General features: G+C 37.0%; 1 protein-coding gene across 1 annotated transcript in view; it reads right to left on the bottom strand.

The window, feature by feature from the left end:
• The window catches only part of LOC115878120, a 66,970-nt gene that overhangs the window by 1,995 nt on the left and 37,738 nt on the right, over positions 1-27,237 (bottom strand). The window contains exons 2-3 of the mRNA XM_030894490.1: positions 19,697-19,835; positions 1,256-1,523 (exon numbers count right to left, since the gene is read on the bottom strand). Coding sequence (XP_030750350.1) covers positions 1,256-1,523; positions 19,697-19,835 — 407 coding nt within the window. The remainder of the gene's footprint in view (positions 1-1,255; positions 1,524-19,696; positions 19,836-27,237) is intronic.

The raw sequence follows: 27,237 nt of genomic DNA, 5'->3' as shown, positions 1-27,237 counted from the left end.
CAACGTACCTACCTTAAGTGTCATCTTATAATTTTGTCAATGTCAAATTATATTTTCTAAACGTTTTTGCCTCATTCCAACCAGTTTTAAAATACAACACTTAGTGAAAAAATTGTACAAGTGACATTTTCTCAGAATAAGAGATAACTGCACCACTACAGTTAAACTGAAACAATGAAAAGAAACCATACAAGTCTTATTTCAACATCGGAGAGCCATCTTGTAATTAGTAGGCGAAGCACAACAGTTATAACGACCTTTCGTTTGGAAAAAAACGGTATAAGTGCACTTATACCATTTTTCTGTTTAGTAAAGTAGTAAAACGTTGTCCACGATTGTCGGTACAAGCGTGGTAAGTGTGATAACATTTCGAAAAAGATATGGTTAGAGGTGAATCTGAAAGGCGCGTGAGCAAGGACGGACTTGTGTATCTGAAATGAAAAGATCGGAAAGAAGTTAATTTTCTCGCCAACTACTCAGATCCGTCTCTGAGTACCACCGTAAATAGGAGACAAAAAGATGGATCTTTGAAAGAATTTACTTGTTCACTTATTGTTGTCAATTATAAAAGCAATATAGGTTTTGTTGATAAACTCGATATGTTGAAGTCGATATACGAAATTTACAGAAAATCCAGAAAATGGTGGCATAGAATCTTCTGGTATTTGCTAGATGTAGCAATAGTAAATTCTTACCTAATCTTCAAAAATAGAGCTCAAGATTCGAAGGTGCTATCTCTTAAGTTTTTTAGAAGCTATGTAGCTCTTGGGCTTATAGGTGCTAATGGAAACACCCCTAAAAAGGGACGACCATCTCTACCATGTTAGAAGAGCACTGTGCCCCTTGAAATCAGATTTGACTCCTGCAGCCATATGCCAGCACATGTCAACTCAAGGCGATGCACTCTTTGCATTAAAAAAGGAGAGTCACACCGTACCAGATGGACGTGTGTTAGGTATTTCCTTTTTTATTTATTGATTTAAATTACTTAAAATCGGCTTGTCCAAAATTGTTCAAATTTGGCATGTGTTTTCAGCCATAAGCAAACCTTTAAAAACCTTGTTTGCGACGTTGCTGTAAAATTAAGGGGAGCCAATATTTGGACAGTTCAAAATTTGCATGAGATTTCCTACGTTTCCAACGACAATGTTTCACCCGGTATATAATCGGCAAATATTTTGATACCGAAAGATCGTTCGCCGGATTAAAAAAATCGTAGGTATATTAAATATTCAAAAAAATTTAGTATACTTACAAAACATTATCATCGTTGTTACTTCTTAAAATTTTAGAATAGCAACAAGAAATATTCCAACTACTATATAAATAAATCACAGTTTCATTAACTTTTAATTTAACTCCATGGCCAGATTTTTGTACGTAAGTTAGCAGAGGCCTATTTGAGCACATCTCGTATTTTTCCTCCTTAAAGAAAGGCAATACGTCTTCGTTTAACGGGTCAATATCTGGTATCCTACATTTTGTTGTATTGATAAGATACTTCGCATTTTCCAACGAGGTATCTGAAACAGAGAATGAATTTCAAAATTAATGATAGTGAGATATCGTTAAAATATTTCGTTGCAATATAACTGAGAATATTTGTTTATTAAATCCTAAAAATTTTGTTGGCATCCTCAAAATACTTCAAGTCACTGGAAAATTCTATAATCGTTTCAATATAAAAGTATAAAATGAAATTCCATAGAGATAGTGATGAAACATCTAAGCTTCTTTTGAACTATGGCAATGACTCTTGTCTACACTACAGGGTGTTCCTTAATAACATGCTTAATAACATGCTAATATTTCCTATTCTAAGGAAAAAACTTCATATGTTCATATATATATTCTAATACTCTTAACTTATATATGTTCTAATACTCTTAACTTAGAGAGAGAGAGAGAGAGAGAGAGAGAGACTCGGCTACGACCTACATCATCGTAAGGGAGTTTATGTGATTACGCTTTCTAGGGGTTGCGCGTTTCTCGTCAGACGGCATAGTTGCGCTTTCAAGCTATTCAAGATCGTGGCCCTGCTGGTGAGATCCTACACCTTAGCTTACTTTCAGCAGGACCCGGTGCACTTCACTTTAGCCATGAGCACACCACTATCACAGATATGCCTGAATAGAGTGGAGCAAGCCGGAGCAACGCTAGTGGGGTTGGCTGGCTTTAGGCAATTTAGACCATCCACATTGCCTCGTCTACCTGCAGCCCTCCCGGATATAGAACAATCCATAGAATATGTACGAGACCTTTTGCCCGAATCCACCGTAGCAGAGATAGACACCTACATCCACTCTAGTGAGGTGACTGATGTAGAGTTGTTGGTGCCAGCCTTCACCGTGCTGGTTCAAGACCCCCCAAGGATTTCGACATTGACGTGGCTTTCGAGATTTTTGCCGGGGGAGTTTATTCGTCTCTGGAGGAGGAAAGAGTGAAGTACAAAGTGCCTGACGTATATTCAGCAATATGCGATCAAGAGCAGACAACATCCGCGAGCGGGCTGCTCCCGTTAAATAATGTTTTTGGCCCAGTGACCGAAAAAAAAACAGAGATGCATGCGGGGGCTGTTTCCGTCAACGTGCAGGATTAAAAAGGCGACCACGTTCCTGTGCAACTACTCTACAAGCCGCAAATGAAAGAAGAAGTGATCAAAAAGAAGAAAAAGATCAGAGGCATTCTTCTGGAGAGTCAAGCCAATTATATTGCCAAAAAACATTTTTCTGAACCCCTCGTATTCACGTGGAAGGATCCAGCAAGCGGCTGTGCAATAGGCCTCTCCCTGCAGAGTGGGGATTTCAAACAAATACCCATGTTGTGGTGGTTAGTGAGGCGAGAGATAGTTGGACCAGAAGACTGGAATGACTTTCTGGCTTGGTTGTCAACTCAACCGATCCATGAGAGTGACAAGTCCAGATGGGAGAGTTCCACCAATGAAACTGATGGATTGCTGTTCATCATGGATATTCTCACTGCCGTTGAGCTGGAGGATAAGGGAGAGGGGGACAAGAGGCTGTTAGCCAGAGCCCTGGCCGATTATATCAATCCCGCCATTCAGATAGATAGAGACCGGGCTTATTTGGCGCCTTGGCGAGTGCCCAGTGGTGATTATTTTACCGCCTTTGGAAACACTAAAAGGCACAAGTCGATGGTTGATTGGGTGGCTGACTTCTTCGAGAGGCATGAGAAGGCAGGAGACTCCCTTTGCGCTTGTAACGTTTGCGAGCATTTTAACAAAGACCCTCCTGAAGGATGGGATGAGCCGGTTTCTGAGCTTGATGTAGCATTGCTTAGAGCCGCCTTCGTGATGGGAGACGATTTTATAGCTGTGAGAGAGACGATTTTATAGCTGTGAGACTTAGAGAGAGAGAGAGAGAGAGAGAGAGAGAGAGAGAGAGAGAGATTTGATATGGGTCGAGCGTTCTATTCGGTCGATCACAGCTTGCTGCTTCAACAGTTATCGAGTGTGGGTGTCCGCGGACCAGCACTAAGTTGGGTAGAGCCATACTTAAGAGAAAGAACTCAACAAGTAGTTGAAGTAATTAGGGTAAATCATTCAGGCATTAAATAGGTGTAACAATAGATCTTGTATTTTCAAATAAAACACTGGATTTCCCTCATAACTTCTTTATTACATTTTAGTACTTAGGATTACGACACAAACATGTGTCTCGTGCGAGTGCACGGTACCGACTGACTGCTGCGGACGCCTCACTCCCAATCTTATCTCCCGTAACATTCTATCGCCTCTGTCATAAAAAACCATGCATTATGAATAATACAATCTGACATAATACACAAACCATAATTTGTTAATCATAACAATACACTATATAAACAAGGTACTCATAAAAATCATAACACTCGGCCATCCTACTTTCCGGTCGTCCTCGACTTCCCTCCTTTATTGCTTCTGAAAAGATAAATAAAAAAAATAAAAAAAAGAAAAAAAATTATTTATTTTTAAGTTTCTATGCTCGCATTAGAGCTTTACTTATTTTTAAGTTTTTATGCTCGCATTAGAGCTTTACCCATTTTTAAGTTTTTATGCTCGCATTAGAGCTTTACTTATTTTTAAGTTTTTATGCTGGCATTAGAGCTTTATTTGTTTTTAAGTTTTTATGCTCGCATCAGAGCTTTACTTATTTTTAAGTTTTTATGCTCGCACCAGAGCTTTACTTATTTTTAAGTTTTTATGCTCGCATTAGAGCTTTACTCATTTTCAAGTTTTTATGCTCGCATTAGAGCTTTATTTGTTTTCAAGTTCCCATGCTCGCATTAGAGCTTTATTTATTTTTAAGTTTCCATGCTCACACCAGAGATTTACTTATTTTTAAGTTTTTATGCTCGCATTAGAGCTTTATTTGCTTTTAAGTTTTTATGCTAACATTAGAGCTTTATTTATTTTTAAGTTGTTATGCTCGCTTTAGAGCTTTATTTATTTTTAAGTTTTTATGCTCGCACTAGAGCTTTATTTGTTTTTAAGTTTTTATGCTCGCATTAAAGCTTTATTTATTTTTAAGTTTATACGCTCACATTAGAGCTTTACTCACCTTTAAGTTTTCATGCTCGCATTAGAGCTTTACTTATTTTTAAGTTTTTATGCTCGCTTTAGAGCTTTATTTATTTTTAAGTTTTTATGCTCGCACCAGAGCTCTACTTATTTTTAAATTTTTATGCTCGCATTAGAGCTCTACTTATTTTAAGGTTTTTATGCTCGCATTAGAGCTCTACTTATTTTTAGGTTTTATGCTCGCATTTGAGCTCTACTTATTTTTAGGTTTTATGCTCGCATTAGAGCTCTACTTATTTTTAGGTTTTATGCTCGCATTAGAGCTCTACTTATTTTTAGGTTTTATGCTCGCATTAGAGCTCTACTTATTTTTTAGGTTTTATGCTCGCATTAGAGCTCTACTTATTTTTAGGTTTTATGCTCGCATTAGAGCTCTACTTATTTTTAGGTTTTATGCTCGCATTAGAGCTCTACTTACTTTTAGGTTTTATGCTCGCATAGAGCTCTACTTATTTTTAGGTTTTATGCTCGCATTAGAGCTCTACTTATTTTTTAGGTTTTATGCTCGCATTAGAGCTCTACTTATTTTTAGGTTTTATGCTCGCATTAGAGCTCTACTTATTTTTAGGTTTTATTTTAATTTATTTTTGTTTTGTTTTAGGTTTAAATCAGTAATGCCTTCGTTGTGTTTTATATTCAAAAATAAATCTCATAATTTCATCTTAACAAAGACCAGAATCTAATCCTTAATAAAATAATTAATAATCAAATTTCAAAATATAGCAACTGACAATACACGCCTTATACTGGCTGCTAAAGTATTTGCTTATATTAACACCATCTAAACATTTAATTCTGATCTACTTAAATTTTGATTTTTGTTTTATTTTTAATAGTAAGTAAGAATGAAAATAAGTAAAGTAACGTAAACGTTCGTTCATCCTGACCTTACTCGCATCGCTGCAAATCGATGTCCCTTTTTATGGTTCTAAGAAATTGAATGTTGAAACATACAAAACTTTATATCTACTTAATAATTGTTCGCCTTAAGTGAATCCATAAAGTCAAAGAGTATTTTATATTAGACGTTAGATTTCTTTTTTTTTTAATATTAGACGTCACATTATGGCCGATACTGTATTTTGTAGTACCCCAATTGTCAGAATTAATTATTTTTATTACAAACTCATTTGATCTTTGATTATTGCATAGATTTCATTTAGTTTTTGACTGAAAATTTTATTTACTATAGAACTGTAATTTTTTTTTATATTTAGAAATATTTATCTGCCAAAAGCTTTCATAAACTGATTTATTTTTCTTTTACTTCTGTTTGCAGTTTTAAATCACACTTCTCCAAATATGAGAATTAAATTCACCTTGCTTTTCATACAGTAACCAACCAAGTATATTTTCAATCGATTCATATTTTGACCCTATTTTAATAAAAATAAGTATTAATGAATAATATTCCAATTATTTTTAATACTAAAGATATTTCGTTTTTATTTTTAATTATTTTTTTTTATTTACTATTTCTACTGAAAAGTTTAGATTCAATTAGACCACCAATCAGAACCCAGTTGAAGAGGATCGGGCCAGCTCATAATCCCCTGCAACCAACGATCCTCAATGATCATTATCAAAGCCAAACATTAATTAATTAATATGGGTTGCAGCATTGTAACCCTGTGCTTTTACTGATACGTGTTACTAAAAGTATAAGAACATTTAGTTCTAATTTTTTATACCTTCCTGTAAAATTTAAAATTAATTAAAACTGAAACTTTTGTTAAAACTGGAGATGTTTTTTTTATACAGTCTTAAATATTAAATATCAATTTACTAATAATAGTCAACTTCATGAAAGACTGGTATGGTTTTTCATAATTCCTTGTACGAAATATAGTGTTAGTTGTATGCAGTAATTTGTTTGTAACAGGTTTTTTTTATAAGTTATTTTTTTTACCAAAGAACTTTAGTTTTTATCAATATGCTTCGAACATTTTATTAAACTATCGCAGTTGTCTTTAAAACAAAATATAGAAATATTAGAAATATTGATGATATTCTGATCCTCTTTGTTTAGCAAGTACTTAGTCATATTTAATTCTTGGTATTTTTAATTAAAAAGAAAATTTTATCCTGTAAACATACAGGGTGCAATTTGAGTGTTTTTGCTTGAACTCTGTTGTGGTTAAATAGGAAATGATATTTACTCAATTGTTTTTAATAAGAAATTATTGAGTTTTGATAAACTATATACAGCAGTCAAATTTGCAACATTCCATGAAAGCTGGAGGCAATGAAATTGATATCTGTACCTAACTGCTATTCATAAGTAATTTCTGATACTTTAGTGTTGATGAACACTACAGATTGGGAATTATATTTTAATTTAATTAAATTCGATTTTTTTTTAAATGCATTAAAAATCTTGTTAAATAAATAGTACAGAGTGAATAATGGTGTGATGACTTGAAAGGATACATATGATGGTTGAAATCAAGTTCCAACTATATAAGTAGTAGGTAGTTGCTCAATTTGTTTCTATATAAAAGAAACAGATACTTCATATTCTTCTAAACTTCATATTCCAAATCGCTCAGCAAACTTATCATCTGTAAATGACTATACTCGTCTGTGCTTCCAAAAGAGACACCTTGCTCTCTCTAGGGTTCTAGAATCTTGATAATATCTCCCAATTCATTTATAATTTTATAATTCATGAAGCACTTTAAGTATGTCTTACATGTCACTAAAACAGATTTCAATAAAAGAGATTAGCGAATAAATCATGGAACAAAATAATAATCATTCAAAAAGTGAAATCATATACTGTTTCCAAAGAGAACATTCAGAATAAATATTTTTTTTAGGAAGTAGAATGTTGTGAGGACATTGCATTTGACATTGCGTTCAATGCTAATTTATTTTATTTTTGTTGCAAAACAGTCTGATTTCTTATATTGATAAACTTTATTTTTTTTAATTGTTATTGTCTGAAGTTACAGCTTTTGGTATTTCAAACTTCCTATTTCTTTTTATTTATTTATTTTTTTTTGAGGCCGAACAAAAGTAATTATTTAAACTTTTTATTCCTCCGACACTCTATCTTCTGGTAAAATCCTGAAGGGCTTTACTAAAACCATAACATAAAATATAATCAACACAACACGAAATTAATTAAATGGTTTCTTTTAAACTCCTCTGTATAAATTGTTAAACATACAAAACAATTTTTTGTGCATACTAATTTCTTTTTACAAATCCAAACAAATATTATTGTGTTATGTAAAAAACTCTGTGTGTTTATCGACCTGTGTACGAACATTTTCTGTTATCAATTATCACCATATTTTTTTTTGAAACATATTGTGTAACTCCTTTTATTTCTATTAACAGACTATTTTCAAGACCGTCCTGAAAATAATAATTAGTCCTTAATTATTTTAAAAAGAACGTTATATCTTTATAAGAAACAGAGAAATAATTTTTGAATCATAAACTTTATTAAAACAATAATTATTTTTAGACTATATCGGTCTATAATGTTTGTAGAGATTTATTTTTGCGATTATTTGTTCACAGTGTAAATTTAAACCTTGGTGATATTTTAAACCTTCATATTGTTTAATTTTATTCACTAGAAATGAATAGCCTTTACAAAATCAATTTAAATAATTTAGACATTAAACATTTGATTTTGCTTGTATCAAATTTGCAAAGAGATTATGCAAAAGATGCTTGTTTTTAATTTTAGTTAAAACATTTTTTTGTTATACAGGCTGCCCTATATTGATATCACTATCATTAATTGATCTGAACCTTTTATTTTATTTGATTCTTTTACAAATTCAATTTATTGGAATATTAATTTCAATAACGTCTTTAAAATCATAAACAAGCAACTAAAAATTTTATATTCGTAACTATGAAACATAAATTAACAATTAATTGATATCTGTGTAGGTACTTATCTTATTCGAATGTATCCTCTGAAGCTATATTTTCTCACTGCTTTAGTGTTTATGTCAACATGGTCAATCAAAAGACTTATTTTAGCAAACATGACTTGCAGTTTGCACCTTGCACATCGTAACAGCCTTGTCTTTTCCCATTTTTGAAGTAGGAGTGGATAAGCCAATTTCCAAATGTTCCTGTATGTATGTAGTACTATTATCATTTTTATTCACTAACATTGCTGGCTTATTTATGGCTTTATGTCCTTTTCCAGCAACTTAACTTATGGATTCACACACAACATGGCATATTGGCACTTTTTAAACTCTTGTGGTACTTCTAGTAGTTCTATCCAACTTCTGATATGTAACAATAGATCTTGTATTTTCAAATAAAACACTGGATTTCCCTCATAACTTCTTTATTACATTTTAGTACTTAGGATTACGACACAAACATGTGTCTCGTGCGAGTGCACGGTACCGACTGACTGCTGCGGACGCCTCACTCCCAATCTTATCTCCCGTAACATTCTATCGCCTCTGTCATAAAAAACCATGCATTATGAATAATACAATCTGACATAATACACAAACCATAATTTGTTAATCATAACAATACACTATATAAACAAGGTACTCATAAAAATCATAACATAGGGTAAATCAAAAGGGAAAGTTACATTCAGGCTAAGAGCGTCGAGCGTCGCGTCGCCATCGCCACGAAATGGAATCAATTCCCTTAACTTAAATGCACAGCCAGAAAGTGTCGCGTTGGGCATTGCGCTAGCGTCCGCCAAGAGTCGAGTTCAATCTGAATTGTTTTTCGGCGAGATTTCTAGCGTTCAGTGGTTGTCATGGCGCCTGAGGACCAGCACGCGGAGGTGCTAATCGCCGAAATACAGGCAAGATCTGCACTGTGGAATCTAGCTACGAAATCTACGAACATGAACCGGAATGACGTCAACAGATTTGTTCAGAACGGCGGTGAACAAAGTAATATGGACCAATGTGATAGCCACTTTAAGAAGAAGAAAAGAAAGCTATGGCGATGCAGCTGAAACGTGCAGATTCTCTTTGTTTGGTGAAGATAAAGATATACCCCGAACATAGGGTCCGTTCAAAAAATTATTCGGTTCAGGCGGAGGTTAATGAAGCAAATTCCAAAATTGTGAGCGCAGAATGTCAGGACTGTGCAGCTTCTGCAGGTTTGTAGAAATAGTAGGCAGGTAACGTTTCCTTGTAATAACTAAATGCGATTATGTTGTAGGTGGATGTAAACACTCCGTAGGCTGTTATGTGGCTTCACAGAAGGAGTGAAGAACCTGCTCCGACTGACACCATTTGCTACTGGAAAAAATCCAAATTATCAAGTGTTGGAACATCTTTCAAATTTTTAACTACATCCAGTTTTGAAGTACCAAAAACAGCCAACGAATAACACATTCACAGCTGGTACTATTTTGGCAGAATTTATTGAGAAGGGCGAACATTTCCAGTCCACTGATACATTATTATCTTGAGCCAGATGATATGAGTGCTCTGGGAATGCACCAGCTTTTCTGTGACTTTGTTCCAGGGAATCTGATAATTCAAATTAGGGTTGGAAAAAATCATGATTTTTTGAAAAAAATCAAGAAAATCTGATTTATTTGATTTAAATCAGATTTTTTTATATAAATCAGATTTTTTTGATTTTAATTCAAAACAATATTTAAATTGGATTTTCAAATGACTAGGACTTATTTCCAATTAAAATTCTAAATAGCTAAATCTTTATAACTCTGCCCGTTATCGATAACATTAATAATTCTAGGGTGCGTTTTGTCATTTTTTCACATCGGTCACCAATATATTTCGCAAAAAAGTCGCTCGCTTCAGATCAAAAGGATTTTTTTTCGACGTCTCAAAAGTATTAATTTTTGTCATTTTAACGCCTAGGTATAAAAGCACTGTTACGCCTAAGCACAAAAGTACAAAAATATACTATTAAACAAAAAAAATATTAAGTGTCAAATTCAACGAGCGTACAAATTGTTGCTCGATTGCTGTTTATATTATTTGCAATGTTTGAAATTGATTAAAAATGATTTGTAATGTTTTAAAAAAATAGTATGTATGTTCTATTAGGAGTAAAAATGTACTTTTTTGCTTCCTTGTAACATCGGAATAGCTTTACGATGGTCCTTCAAAGGTACAGCATCATCAAAAATGTATAATTTTACTCCTAATAAAACAATACACTATTGTTCGGAAATACTCTTAAGTTGAGAATGAAATTAGTATTATCTAATGTCAAAGTGTAAAATACTTACTGCAGATCAAAATGTCGGTAAGAATTTGGAAAAATACAACCATTTAAAAAAATATATAAAAAACATACTTCCTGACAACGATTATTATAGATTCTCGAGAATGAAGATATAGTCTCTATATCAGAAGAACCTAGTTCTGGCACTAGACTGCGAATGATATGTATTCGAACAGCGAATTTTTGTCACTTATACATAAATTTTAAAATAAATCCCTGCGTTTAGCGGTCTAATGGATTCACACGAAATTACTTCAAAAATCGGTCCAACATTTAAATTGATTTATATATATTTTTATATAGTTTTATAACATTTACAATTACGTTTCGATTTATTAACTGTTATATCTTTTATAGAAATATTTTTTATAGTTTTCTAGGACACATTCTTATAACTTTTACAGCTATTTTTTGATTTATAATAAAGTTTTAATAATTTTTTTTTTATTTAAATCAATGATTAAAATTAAAAAAATAATTTGATTTAAATCATGCCAACCCTGATTCAAATTGTGAAGTACTTGAAGAAGGTAGAATCGGTGCCAATTCCATATATGGAGGGTTTGCTTGAACTTGGACTGGGCTCATCAAACCACAATATTTTTGTAACACTCTGCATAGCTTTACGAAGTTTCAGTGATGATGTTGCTATATTAACCAGCGGATTTTGAAGGGGTGAGCAAGCAGTGTTACAGAGAAACTGTCCGTAGATATCACATTGGGTGTATTTTGATCGATAATTTGGCTTGAGATTTACTTGAATTCCTTTTTCACTTTTGTCAGATAAAGACAATGATGTACTTGCAACCACATCTTCCGAGACTCCTTCTTATGGCTCATCACATTGGTAATTTGGTTCGTCAACTTCCTGAACAACCAATGTTTCCTCAGCCTAGGTCTTTTCTCACTTATTGGACACGTCAATATTACCCGGCACCTCCACCACATGTTGCTACCCTGTTTTAGAGGGTTGCGGCTAGGGACGTTTTAGGTATCGAAGATCATTGAAACAATAAATATAGATAAAAAAAAATATAAATTTATCACAGAATTGAGTACATGAATTTATGTAGGAGAAATGTCAAGTAACCCGACGAAGCCTAATAATACCCTTTACGGAACAGTCACACCAATAATCCCCACCACAATCGGCGCCCTTAGAGTCAATGTATTGATTCCCTACAATGAAGAAAATGCCCACCAGCTACTACTACCCTACATTCCCGGAATCTCAGGATTCATAAACAGCATATCAGCTCAGCCTGATAATATACTTGACTATACACAACTACAGACTTTTGACAACACACAAGATCGAACCCTCAATGGACATTTGTTCAACACTCGACAATGGACTGAACTTGAAAGAACAGCTCTTATGCTGCCTGGATTGTTACACACTTCTGAAACAAATCGAGACATTGATATCTCATTTAACATCTACGGTAAGAGATTATCTCTACCTGTACCCAACGGTCGTTCACAGATCAGCCAGCTTAAAGACTTCCTATTCCTTAGGAACAGCAACACCTGGTTCGGAAACCTCGTTCAAATAATAGGAACTTACTGTTCATACTTTAAAGGTTCAGACACCCTCGCGAAATGCGGAGTAAATGACACCAGTGCCTCCCGATCATCCTTAATGAGTACACCAAGTCATCCTCTCAAACAGTTGCTCAAAACTATATCCGTACACTAAATATTGTTTTACATCTTACAGTCTTTTTCTTAGAATGCTGACACTCGACTACTGAGTTAAATATTCCTCCCACCCTAATGATGATAGCTGAAAGCGTCAAGACGAACCCTTTCACAGAGATTAACGACTTCGGTCTTTTCTCACCCATTGGACACGTCAATATTACGCGGCGCCTCCACCACATGTTGCTACCCTGTTTTAGAGGGTTGCGGCTAGGGACGTTTTAGGTATCGAAGATAATTGAAACAATAAATATAGATAAAAAAATATAAATTTATCACAGAATTGAGTACATGAATTTATGTAGGAGAAATGTCAAGTAGAATATCTTTTGACCAACTAAGAGAATAAGACTGTCAAACCTCAGACCACCATTAACATCATACTAACATTTTACCTCCGACAGCCACTTACTGGACGTCCTAATCCCGACGTCTCCACCTACGTACCGTCAGCCTACAATATGTACTATATTATTCACATAATGGACGACCTACTTAGAAAGAACCAATACTTCCGACGCCATGAAGATGCATGGCACCCTTTCATCACCCCCCCCCCCCATACTTTGGAATCCTTTTTTACATTCAAATACTGCGATCCGAGCTCAAAGCTGGAATGATATCTTCCAAACACCGAAGATTACTAAACATGTTTTTGAAGGACTACCCTGCTGAGACTCTGCCCATCCCCGGACCCCTTGTGACTTTTTCGAATCACTGAACCCGACGAAGCCTAATAATACCCTTTACGGAACAGTTACTCCAATAATCCCCACCACAATCGGCGCCCTTAGAGCCAATGAATTGATTTACAATGAAAGAAATGCCCACCAGCTACTACTACCCTACATTCCCGGAATCTTAGGATTCATAATATACCTGACTATACACCACTACAGACTTTTGACAACACACAAGATCGAACCCTCAATGGACATTTGCTCAACGCTCGACAATGGACTGAACTTGAAAGAACAGCTCTTAGGCTGCCTGGATTGTTACACACTCCTGAAACAAATCGAGACACGTCAAGTTGAATATCTTTTGACCAATAAAATATACTAAGAGAAAATATATAAAAAATTACAAACTTACTTCACTGTCATTATAATACTTGGAGAACTCAACTCAACTAAACAGCATGACTTCTGATTCGTTCTCTTATCATTTACTTTTTAATTATTCTCCATATTGATATTTACAAAAATAAGAATTAAATAAACTTTATCTTCAGATCTTAGTCTAACGTCAACTTGTTCTAGTTTAATTTTCATTGTGCAAATAATATGTTTATAGAAATATATTTTATTTAATATATTGGGTGATTTATTTAATGATAAATCTTAAATTCTTGCTCTTGGTAATATCTCAATTTTTTCAAATAGAGAGAGGGTAGCTCATTAGCATATTTGGAAAAGGCATTTTTTTACGAATAATTTGGTACCACATACTTGGCATTTCGAGTCAAATTGTCGTTTTGAACCGCATGTTGTAATTTCAAATAAACCATATTCGAAAATGTCAAAAGTTGAGTCATTTCGCACACTCATCCATTTCGGAAGAAACCGAGTATTTTGAAGAAGACCTAAGCGATTTCGAGTCAGAGGAATTCGAAGAAGAAACGGATGATGAAGAGCTAACTTTTCCTGACTCTTCGAGATGGTGGGTGCCAGTTTCACAAACCGGACGAATCTGACGGTCCGGCAGACAGCACCTGGATGTGGGCTTCTGAATCCATCAAGGATGAGGAATAATGCACCCTCTTGTTCAACATCAGACCCCTCTCATGGAAATACCTCAAACCACTCCTCAAACGACGATTTATGGGATACCCACGACAAAATGCATTTGAATGTCACTGCATTTGAAGATTCTGATGATTCCCACGTGTTGAAGAACATTTGACTTGCTATTTGAAGGAACATTTTGCTGCTTAGAACCGCTGACATTTTTGAGTATTGGGCTTCCAGTCCGTATATTCACTTAAGACCAATAGCAACTAAATATTTATCAGCTCCTCCCACTAGTGTTCCTAGTGAACAAGTTTTTTCAAATTTTTAACTACATCCAGTTTTGAAGTACCAAAAACAGCCAACGAATAACACATTCACAGCTGGTACTATTTTGGCAGAATTTATTGAGAAGGGCGAACATTTCCAGTCCACTGATACATTATTATCTTGAGCCAGATGATATGAGTGCTCTGGGAATGCACCAGCTTTTCTGTGACTTTGTTCCAGGGAATCTGATAATTCAAATTAGGGTTGGAAAAAATCATGATTTTTTGAAAAAAATCAAGAAAATCTGATTTATTTGATTTAAATCAGATTTTTTTTATATAAATCAGATTTTTTTGATTTTAATTCAAAACAATATTTAAATTGGATTTTCAAATGACTAGGACTTATTTCCAATTAAAATCCTAAATAGCTAAATCTTTATAACTCTGCCCGTTATCGATAACATTAATAATTCTAGGGTGCGTTTTGTCATTTTTTCACATCGGTCACCAATATATTTCGCAAAAAAGTCGCTCGCTTCAGATCAAAAGGATTTTTTTTTCGACGTCTCAAAAGTATTAATTTTTGTCATTTTAACGCCTAGGTATAAAAGTAAAGCACTGTTACGCCTAAGCACAAAAGTACAAAAATATACTATTAAACAAAAAAAATATTAAGTGTCAAATTCAACGAGCGTACAAATTGTTGCTCGATTGCTGTTTATATTATTTGCAATGTTTGAAATTGATTAAAAATGATTTGTAATGTTTTAAAAAAATAGTATGTATGTTCTATTAGGAGTAAAAATGTACTTTTTTTGCTTCCTTGTAACATCGGAATAGCTTTACGATGGTCCTTCAAAGGTACAGCATCATCAAAAATGTATAATTTTTACTCCTAATAAAACAATACACTATTGTTCGGAAATACTCTTAAGTTGAGAATGAAATTAGTATTATCTAATGTCAAAGTGTAAAATACTTACTGCAGATCAAAATGTCGGTAAGAATTTGGAAAAATACAACCATTTAAAAAAATATATAAAAAACATACTTCCTGACAACGATTATTATAGATTCTCGAGAATGAAGATATAGTCTCTATATCAGAAGAACCTATCAGACCCCTCTCATGGAAATACCTCAAACCACTCCTCAAACGACGATTTATGGGATACCCACGACAAAATGCATTTGAATGTCACTGCATTTGAAGATTCTGATGATTCCCACGTGTTGAAGAACATTTGACTTGCTATTTGAAGGAACATTTTGCTGCTTAGAACCGCTGACATTTTTGAGTATTGGGCTTCCAGTCCGTATATTCACTTAAGACCAATAGCAACTAAATATTTATCAGCTCCTCCCACTAGTGTTCCTAGTGAACAAGTGTTCAGTTCTGCAGGTCAAATCTATGACGAAACGAGAGCTAATTTACATGGGGAAAATGTTAACATGGATAAACTTTTAACCTAACCTAACCCAAAAGCATTTTTTACGAATAATTTGGTACCACACATTTGGTATTTCGAGTCAAATTGTCGTTTTGAATCGCATGTTGCAATTTCAAATAAACCATATTTGAAAATGTCAAAAGCTGAGTCACCACACTCATCCATTTCGGAAGAAACCGAGTATTTTGAAGAAGACCTAAGCGATTTCGAGTCGGAGGAATTCGAAGAAGAAACGAATGATGAAGAGCTAACTAAAAGCTGATTCCTCGAGCTGGATGCCCCCAGGTCACCCAACTGCCTTTACGCCCGAGGAGGAGGAGTTGTTAGTCAAGACTTTCAGAACAGTAAGTAACAGGGGCTTCCCTTTCGCAAGAATTGACATTCGTGAAGTTTTAGACAAATATTTGGAAAAAAAGGTCACGTAGTGGAGGGATTTAAAGACAATGGCCCTTATCCCTGGCAAATATTTTGTGGAACACATCCAAAGAAATCACCTCAGTGTTGGTTTGGCCGCGAATATCAAGCGGACACGTGCAGAAGTTGGGGTAAATGTGATTCGCGAGTTTTTTTGATAACATTAAAGACATTTTTCACAGTACAAGAGATTCTTTATTAGTTTTTTACTTGCTGTTTCTTTTTTAACGTTTCTTTATTTAATAGTACATTGTATCTTAAATTTTGTATATTTAAGTAGATTTTATTGCCTTAAATAAAAGATTTTGAAAATTTTATTTTTTAACAACAGTTTTTTAATATTTATCACAAAATACTTTAAATTAGAATCGTCCTGTAGTATAAATTAATATATATATATTTTTTATTTTTACTTACTGTCTACGCTTTAATTACTAATAATTTATATACAGTTGTGGAGATTCAAGCATTTTTGTCAAAATTTAAAAAGTGACTTCCATGCTTAATTTAATAATTACTATGCAAAAAATAAATCAGTCATAAAAAAGGTCCCCCAAAAACTCGCGGGGTTTAATATCTCGACCGGATTATAACGATTCCTGTTTACTTGTTGAGAGTCTAAACTGCCCTCAACCTTTCGTCGGGCGCAGCTGTTCTAGCAGATACAGCAGTCTCTCTTTTGCATGGTGTACATCAGGCTTAAGTGTTAAAATCTCCACCGCCTAGGTAGCCTCGTATTTCAAGGCTAGCTATCGATACGTTCACGACAGTTTGTGTTAGAACCTTCGATGAGTCAGTGGTGATATCTTAGATACACTGCGTCTGATTACGTTACACTTTACTAGTTGAAAATATTACATTTTTTATAAATTGTAAGTATTGTATGTTATTTATTCTATTGTATGTTTACAAATATATTTAGGTATATCACATATTTAGCACTATTGTAGAAGTTGATCTGTTGGATACACTGCGACCGAATAAGTTACCATATCGTATTTTTCTCTAATTTCAAGCAATACCATGTCTAGCAGACGAAAATTCTATAATTTAGGGAATCAAGATCATGTAAACGAGCTACTCCGATCTTTAGACCCTATATCAATCACTATATCTTAAAAATCACCATGAGGATGCTAATCTTACTTCTAATGATCAGCTGCTACACAATTCAAGTATTTTCAATACGGTGTCCTGCAGTAACTGTATTCAGTGGTTATATAACCATCAATCCTCCTTCTAATTGTTCAACGAAATTGAAGAAAACTTTGACGAAGACAGTGACAGTGATGGGGAAGACCACGTAGAGCCTGGAAAGCAAGATTCTGAAACTGAACAAGAGGATGATTCGAATGAAGAGGAAATAAAACTTAATGAAAGTGGTTATTTTTTTGGCAAAGATAAAGTTACAAAATGGCATTTTAACCCTAAATCATACAGAATTCGAGCTCAAGCTCACAATATAATAAGGCACCTACCAGGCGTCATAAAAAATGCGAGAAATGCGACTAGTCCTCTTAAATGTAACAAATAACACAAATCAATTCATAACTTTTATAAAAGATAATTATGAACGAGAAAGGGATGCAAGGTTCATAGATTTGATTGAACTAAAAGCCTTTATAGGGCTGTTATTTTTAGCAGCAGTCTCTATAAAAGCAACAGGCAGAGTTTGGAAGAACTTTGGGGAACAAATGGAGATGGTGTTGAGAAATTCGGACTAGTCATGAGTATTAAAAGATTTAAATTTATAATTCGATGCCTAAGATTTGACGACCGCCTGACAAGGGAGGAAAGAAAAAAAGAAAAGAATACCGGCTGGCAGCTGTGCGGGACATTTTCACAAAGTTTGTGGAAAACTGCCAAAAGAATTATTCATTGGGAGAAAATGTAACCTTGGATGAAAAATTAGAAGCTTTTCGTGGGCGATGTTCTTTCCGCCAGTACATACCCTCGAAACCCGCGAAGTATGGTTTGAAGATTTTTGCTCTTATGGATGCTAAGTTATGCTATTTATATAATTTAGAAATCTATGCTGGAAAACAACCTGAAGGCCCATTCAATGTCAGTAATAAACCAGCAGATATTGTCAAACGGATGATAGATCCCATAAAAGGATCAGGTCGAAACCTAACTGCTGACAACTGGTTTACTGATTTTGACTTGGTGGAATATCTACGACAAAACAAAATATCATTTGTTGGTACTGTGAAGAAAAACAAAAGAGCTTTACCACCTGAGTTTGTTTCAACAGTAGGGAGACAACAGTATTCCAGCAACTTTGGATTCAGTGATTCCACAACTTTAATGTCATATGTTCCAAAAAAAGGGAAGACTGTTATTCTTGTTTCTACATTACACAATGAAAAATCAATTGATCCAAACACCGGTAATCAAATGAAACCATCCATTATAACATTCTACAATGAGACAAAAGGTGGAGTAGATACGGCCGATAAAATGTGCGCATCGTACAACGTATCTAGAAACGTAAAACGTTGGCCAATGGTAGTTTTCTTCTCAATGCTAAATATGAGCGGAATCAACTCCCAAATAGTTTACTTTGGGAACGGTTTCAAAGAAATTAGAAGGCGACTTTTTTTGAAAAAGCTATCCCATGAACTGGTATTAGAACATTTGACTAGAAGAAGTCAAAAAACGAGAGGAATTCCTTTTGTTCTACAGGAAAGGCTAAAGAGATTCAGACCCAATGTGTCGGCAGAAATCCAGCAAGAAGAGATTGAGGCAGTACCGAAAAAAAGAAGATGTGCACCATGTACCTCAGAAACTGGACTTAGACGACTCTCTAGATATCAGTGTAAAAAGTGTCAAAAATCGATCTGTCTGCAACACGCAAATTATGTATGTGAAGCTTGTTTGACTACTACTATTCAGCCCAACGAACAGTTACTTGAATAACATTTGCTTATTTATAGTTAGAATACCTACTTATTACTATTTTGCATAAACTATACATTTTTAAGTATTAGTTTCGTGTTATGCAACAAGAATATTTTTAATTTTGATATGCATGTATTTTATTACTAATAAACGCTGATTAATTTCATCAGTTTTTATTTTTATTTTTTCATTGATTAGCCAAATTTGTTGAAAATTGGCATACAAAATAACTAATTACTGATAATTATGCAATTATTCATTTCGGTTCTATCAGATACACTGCGCCTGAACTGGTGCATATGGTGACTGCGCCCGACGGAAGGTTAATACAACTTTTGCATAAAATTAATTGGGGAGATAATACAATATGATCAAAAAACAACATGGGTCTTTCTATGTCAAAATACGGTATGTCAAAACACATTGTGAACTTACCAACATGTAGATGGGTACTGTGCAGACCATCAATTCCAACTTCAGTATATGACAGAAAAACAAACGTTCCAATAACCAATAAACTAAGAACAGCGACTGTTTTTCGGAACTTGTGGATTATTTTGAAAATCCGATTTGCCTAAAAAAAATTGAACTAAAATAGGTTAAATTTTTTAAAATTTAGTAAAAAATGCATGCTATTAATGTATGATAAGAATTGAGTTAAAATAGTACAATTTTTGTAATAATTGTTACATGTGTTCAGTATAAACCAGTGATTATTCAATTTCTCACATTTACCCCGGCATAACCATAAAAATAACTCGGTTACAAGGCAAAAAGCAACATTGAAATTACATAAAATGTTGAGATTTTTATTTTTTAATAATAAAGATATTGCCGGCCGGTCATCCGCAAATACTGAACCTCCTTTTGTCTTATAAAACCTTAAGGTACGACAGCCTTTAATAACAAATTAAAGGGTTTGGAGTAGAAATTTTTTTTTTGCGCCGGTCAGTCGAATATCGCTAATTTTCAACTGGTTCTTGACTCTGAACAGTTTGTCAGAGAAAACTAGTAAGAAAAATTTTAGAAATTTGTTTAATTTCCAAAATTGTTTAATTTACAAAAGTGTCCAAAAACAGGTTGACTGCCAGATCCATTTTTAAAAAAACTCAAAATAACAATTTCGTCCACACGACTGAGTAGACATGAAAACTTCAAATATAAATTATTAACGTCAATCCAAAAGGGTGGACAACAATCTGTTTAATAATTTATTTATAGTAGCATCAGCTATTGTATTAGAGACTAAAATTGCATTTTTATTCTTAAATAAGGTCTCGGTATTTAGTCAAAATTTGTCAAAATCAGCCAATTTTTGTAATTTTTGTCCACCCAAAAAGGATGACACTTAAATCACTTAACACTGCTCACTAGCTAATCACTTTGCTTTCCTATATTTTTTTTGTGTTTGGCATAATAAATATTACAAAATGGATGCAAAACGGCGTCAAGTGAGTATTTTAGATTGTGATAATCCGAAAAAAGGTTAAATCAACAAGAATTAGAAGAATTAGCATTAGCCAAAGGGGACAGTTCGGATGAAGAGCCATTCCAGGATTCCGGAAGTGAATACATAGCTAGTAATAGTAGAGTCCGCTAATTCCAGTGAATATAATGAGGAAACAGCTGGCGAAGATAACAACAGTGATGATCGAAATGAAAGTAATTTGTCTGAAGAGTGACAGGAATGACGATAACATCGGTAAAAAAATTGCTGCAAAAATGCACAACTTACGTTTCCTTTCACAGGTCAAGGCAAAATAAATGTTTCATTTGATCCAAAAAGTGCAAGTCCCATTGACTATCAACTTTTTATATCAAATGAAATAAAAGTATTTGGAAAATAATACTGTAAGGAGTAGTAGATACAAACAATGGAAGGAAACAAACGTAACGGAAATGAAAACATATTTGGGTCTTAGAATATGGATGGGTTAGGTTAAGTTAGGTTAGATATTATGAGCTTTCACGCGCTCCCTAATTTGGGTACACGCCAGAACACGGAGAGATGTCACCGTATTCTCCAACAGATCGTTGATAATATCAGAGGTCTGCCGAGGGCGCAATTGCGGATTTATCTAAAAACATATTAGTGTGGAAATAGTGTGTGGTTGGTTTTATCACCCCAAAAAGTGTACTTTTTATTTGAACACACATGTTTGAAGTCGAAGACTGCTTTTTCAAGGCAAGATTGCGGGATTATATTTATACACAAAAATAAAAAGATGCTTAGTTTGTGGAGATACTGAAGATGAAGTAGACAGGATGCATAATTTTCACAGAAGTGCTGAAAAGTAAGTACACATTTCTTAAATAGGCTCCTTAGCGATGGCGTTTAACTGTTCAAGTTTTGTTTCCTAGAGTAAAAAGGCACCAAAGCTAATTAAATTTTAAATCGCATTTGTGAAAAATATTTGTAGAAGATCTTAAGGTAGGTATTCATTTGAAACAAAACACTCCGAACGAACCAAACGCGCCGCGCGCGCTGTAACAAGTTTGTATAGTCAGTACGTTGCGCGGAACAGAACCGAACGCGCCAAACATTTTCGGAAGCTTGTCGGTAAACGGGATTTGCTCAAAAGAATTTATTCGTCGGCCGGTGTTCAGTGGATAATCAGTTTTTAAACTATGGAGTGGAACAGAGAAAAATGTTTAGAGCTAATAGATGAGTTTGAAAGGCAGCCTATTTTATGGGATCCGACAAATGGGAGATATTATAATAAAGTCAAGAAGCATGATGCTTGGGTGGCAATTGCTAATAATATAGGGTGCACCGCAACAGATGTGAAAAAAAATGGAAAGTCTTCTATCGAGTTTTAGAAGGGAGAAAACGAAAGGGACGAAATCCATAGGAACAGGCAAAGGTAAATATAGAGCTTAGAACTATTTATCTATTTATTGATTTTTTTTTTATTTTAAAAAGTTTTAATTATTGTAGGAGGGGGAAAGTTATTAATGCTGGTTTTTTTAATTGTGTCATTAGATAGTGAGAACAAGTGTAACACACAATCACATATAAGAAAAGGAAATATCACACTTGATGGCCGTAGGCTCCGTTTTCCTGTCACTCTTTATCGCTTCTGTTCTCTGATTGGTCGCTTACCCAGATTATTTAAGTCGCGTTCGTTATAGTATATAATATAATACCGAGTTCCCAGTGGACCAGTGGAAGCTAGAGCATCGCTCGCCCCCCTCCCTCGGTGCAGTCTGTGTCGATGTGTGTTACGATCAGTCAGTGTGTTGAGTGTACGATCCAGTCGCCCAAGTTGTTTTTGTGCCCAAGGACTCCCCCAAGGGTAGCAGTAGAGAGTTGGCCCGCTGTAACGTCGCTATGGCGGCGTCAAGGCAGATACAGGAGATGATAGTCCAATCAGATGAAGACTCCCGATCAGGAGACGAATTATCGCAGCCCTGCGATAACGAATTAGCTATGCTGCGGCAAGAGATACAGATCATGAAAGACCAGTACAACTCGCTGATGCAAATGTTAAAACGATGCAGAGTGCTTACACCGAGATTCTAGAAGAGAACCGGATGCTAAAGGATGGGCATCCAGGTACGGCAGAGAGCAGCGACCAGCAGCCGACGCCATCTCCGTCGGAATCCAAGCCAATGGACGCTGTAGAGGCCGAAATGCCGTCCACGATATCGGATGTCTCGAATAACTTTACTACCGAGCCAGCAGGTAGGAAGAGGCTGCTGACAAAAAAGAGGGTGTAACTATCTACCCTAACTCCGAAACGGAATACAGGAACATATCCCGTTTTATGGACGACAACAACATTCCGTATCATACGTTCTGCCCTCCGGAGGAACGTCACCTGAGGGTTCTATTCAGAGGTGTAGTTCCCGACATCTCCACTGAAGAGTTCGAGGAGGAACTCCGGGCCCGGGGCTTCCACCCGGTGCACGTACAGCGGTGGAAGACCAAAGAGGGTGTCGCAAAAGATGTGGTACAGGTAGCTGTACCGAAAGAAGAGGGCCATATAGAGGCATCCTGAACTTGAGGGTGAGCATATCTACAAAGAAGTCGAACGGTCTCTCGCCACGGGCTACCGCCAAAAGGCACACCGCCAAAAGGTGCAGCGCAGCACCAGTCTGCGTGAAATACGCGGGGCCGCACAGCTCCAGGTCTTGCGGAAACCAACCTGCCGAGGCGGCGAAGTGTTACAACTGTTCAGGGCACCACGTAGCCAGCTCCTCAGGGTGCCCTATGCGCCCAGTTAAAAGAACCCCCGCACCGCAACCACAGGCAAAAAACCTATTCCCCCGCCAACGTTTGTATGTGGCACTCAAAATAACAGCCAAACGCCGCCCAAAGACATCACGGCCGTTATGAATGCAACAATTGCCCAATTTGTGGCGCAGTTCCAGGAGAAGATGATGGCCGCCATCACCGCATGTATCCCGCCAACTAATGGTTAGGCCATCAGCAATAAAAATTGCCTCCTGGAACGCCAATTCCCTTAAGAACAAGAAGGATGAGTTCTGCACCTTCCTAGATGACCATAACATTGACATATGAACATTCCTCAAACCTGCCATGAGGTTTACAATACCCAACTACGTCTGCCATAGAAACGATCGCACCACGGGAGCAGCAGGTGGAACGCTCATCCTGGTGAGAAAGTCCATCCAGCACCAAGTGATACTGCCCCCAACAATGGTCGCGGCTGAGGCCTCGGCAGTCTGCGTCCGATGCAAGATGCCTCCGTCGGGGTCTACTCGGTTTACTAGTCTCCTGGAAAGCCCCCTGAACCTGGGGACTGGGATAAGTTGCTAGAAGGCCCCCACCCGTGCATCATCGGGGGGGGGGACTTCAATGCGCATCACGCCACCTGGGGCGCCACGTGCAGCAATTCCAGGGGCACCTGCCTTTTCGACAGGGTCCAGCAGCACGGCACCACTCTAATTCCACCCGGTGAAGCAACACATCACCACCGGGCTTTTGAGAACCCAACGATATTGGACATGTTTATCGCAAAAAATGTGACCAGGGCGACGCACATTTCGGTCGTTCAGGAGCTAACTTCTGACCACCTCCCGGTGGTGCTCGAAGTTTGAGGCTTCAGCCCCATGCAGGCCCCAGGCCCTACCCCAAGACGTATTACCAACTGGACAGAGTACAAAAGATTGCTTGGCAACACTCAACCAATATCACTTATTAGAATGGTGCAGGATTTAGAAACAGCCTGTCTAAACTTACCGAGGACATCAACTCCGCAGCTCAGAACGTCTCCACAACACCTCCTCCCCGCGCAACATCATGGAGTCTGCCGAGAAACATTAAGGACTTGATAACCAGGAAGAACCGGTTAACTCGCAGGGCACGAGCTTCTGGTCTCCAGGTGGACAGCGCGGAAGCCAACGCAGCACGGAGAACAATGTCGGAGGCTCTGAAGGAATTCAGGGAAGCAAGGTGGAATGAGCACCTTCTGGCAATGGACGGTTCGCAAAAGAAAATTTGGTCCATAGGCCCGGACGCTCCCGCCCCCATCACGGAGCCTAGGGAGAAAACGGAAGCGCTAGCCACGGCGCTCGCAGCACAATTCACCTCCCCTAGGCTCCAACACGTATACCTTGCTAAGGACCAGAAGGTGACGAAAGAGGCTAACGCGCTCGACCTCGGCGCCACATGTGAATTCCTCACCCGTAACCTTGCTTCTCCTGCCACCGTTGCCGCCACTATCCAGGCCATCGCTAGGAAAAAAGCTCCAGGCCCTGACGCACTAATAATAACGCCCCCACTAATCGCTGCCTCGAGGAAAAGCACGCAATCCCCGACTTCCAGTTTGGATTTCGGGCGGGCCTATCCTCTCTCCACCAGGCTGCCAGGGTGGCTAACCATGTTCACCATCCGTTCGAGAGGAAACAGAAGTTGGGTGCTGTCTTCCTGGATGTCAGGAAGGCGTTCGATCTGATCTGACTAAATTCCAAAAAATTCTTCAAAAGAATCCCCCCAAATTGCCAAAAATTGTGGATGCTGAATCGCTCGATAAGGCTGTCCACATTTTTACTTCGGCTATCACCCTGGCTCTGGACCAGTCTACAACGAGCACGCAAATCGACTCTAAAAACCCATTCATCGCCCCACCTCACATGAAAGCACTTATTCGTGAAAGGAATAGGCTTAAAAGACAATTTCGGGCCCTGCTGGACCCTGAGATAAAGCGTAGAGTGAACTCGATCACGGGGGAGATCAGGAGGCAATTCAAACTTTTCAGAAATGAAAGGTGGGAGAGCTTCCTGGAATCCCTTGTGGACGACCGAAAATCACTCTGGAGTGTGCAGAAACGTCTTCGGAATACAAATTCCCAATACTACCCGCCCATACATGGTCCAAACGGCGTTGCCTACTCCGGCGAAGCAAAAGCCTCGACTTTTGCTGACTCATTAAAGTTGCAATTTAGGCCAAATAAGGAACCAGAAGACGTCTTCGACTTCGAAGAAGTCGTTGAAAACTACTTTGAATCTTTTGAAACTTCAAAAACTCCCCCCAGGCCACATATCGCCCCTGCCACTCCAAAGAAAGTTAAATCGCTTATCTCTATTCTCAAAAATAGAAAAGACCCTGGTGTTGATAATATTAACAACCAAACAATCAAACAGCTCCCGCCCAATATGATTACCATCTTCACTAACATAATAAACGGCATTCTCTACCTATCGGATTTTCCAAAATCCTGGAAGAGCGCCGTAATTATTGTTATTCCAAAGCCAAACAAAGATCACACATTCCCTGTGAATTGGCAACCCATTAGTCTTCTTCCGTCCCTTTCCAAAATAGCAGAAAGGATTATTCTGTCAAGAGTGAACGACTTTATTGAAGATCGAAACATCATCCCTACGGAACAATTTGGTTTCCGTAGAGCCCTATCCTGCGAACAACAGGTTGCCTGCGTGGTGGAACATATTACGCGAGGCCTAAACGCTAAGCGAGGCACTGGTCTTGTCATGTTTGACATTGAGAAGGCCTTTGACAAGGTTTGGCACGAAGGCTTAGTGTATAAACTACACCACATGTACAAGTTTCCCAAAGCGATCACTCTTGTAATAAAGTCCTTCCTAGCTAATAGGAAATTCCAAGTTCGTATCGGTAGCTCCCTTTCAACACCACGCTCCATTGAAGCTGGTGTACCCCAAGGCGCAGTCCTCTCATCTACTCTCTATAACATCTACACTTCCGATATTCCAAAATCCACTGATACGAAACTCGCCCTCTTCGCGGATGATACTTGTATCTTCGCCACTGTCTCAAGTAAAGGCTTACATAGAGCGTTACAACCTCATATTACAGATTTACTTAACTGGTTTTCCCATTGGAAAATCAAAGTAAATCAGAGTTTGCCAAGACGCAAACTCTGTTCTTCACGGGACGAACGCGAAAAATAGCTCCTCCTCCGCCGATTGTTGTAGGCGACGAAGAGATTACTTGGGGAAATACCGCCAAGTACCTCGGAGTCACCTTAGACAAAAAGCTCTCTTGGAAGCAGCACATCACCAATAAAATTGCCTCGGCTCGAGCAACTTATGCCAGTCTTCATGGCCTTCTCCGCAACCATAGTTCACTTTCACTGAACAACAAAGTCTTACTGTTTAAAACAGTAATCCGTCCCCAAACCTTGTATGCTTCGACTGTCTGGTCCAGAGCATCTGACCACCAAATCCGCAGAATACAAGTCTGTGAAAATAAAACCCTGCGATATATATCCGGTGCACCCTGGTATATACGCAACAAAGATATTCGTAAAGACCTTCGTATAGACCCAGTTTCGAAATATATTAGTGATCGTGCTCTCAAACTATTTGGGAGCATGGCTAATATACAAAATCCATCGTTCGAGATATTCGAATACAACCCTGAAGATTACTTGAATACAAAGTACCGTCGCCTCAAAACAATTCTTCTGGACACATAATCCCCAGTCGACCCTAATTTTTCCAAACCGTATCTTGCCTTAAGGCGCCCAGGGCTT

The sequence above is a fragment of the Sitophilus oryzae genome, unplaced genomic scaffold (assembly GCF_002938485.1).
Source record: "Sitophilus oryzae breed Bouriz unplaced genomic scaffold, Soryzae_2.0 scaffold_1500_pilon_pilon, whole genome shotgun sequence".
Taxonomy (NCBI): Eukaryota; Metazoa; Arthropoda; class Insecta; order Coleoptera; family Curculionidae; genus Sitophilus; species Sitophilus oryzae.
This window is presented reverse-complemented; position numbering and strand designations above follow the sequence as displayed.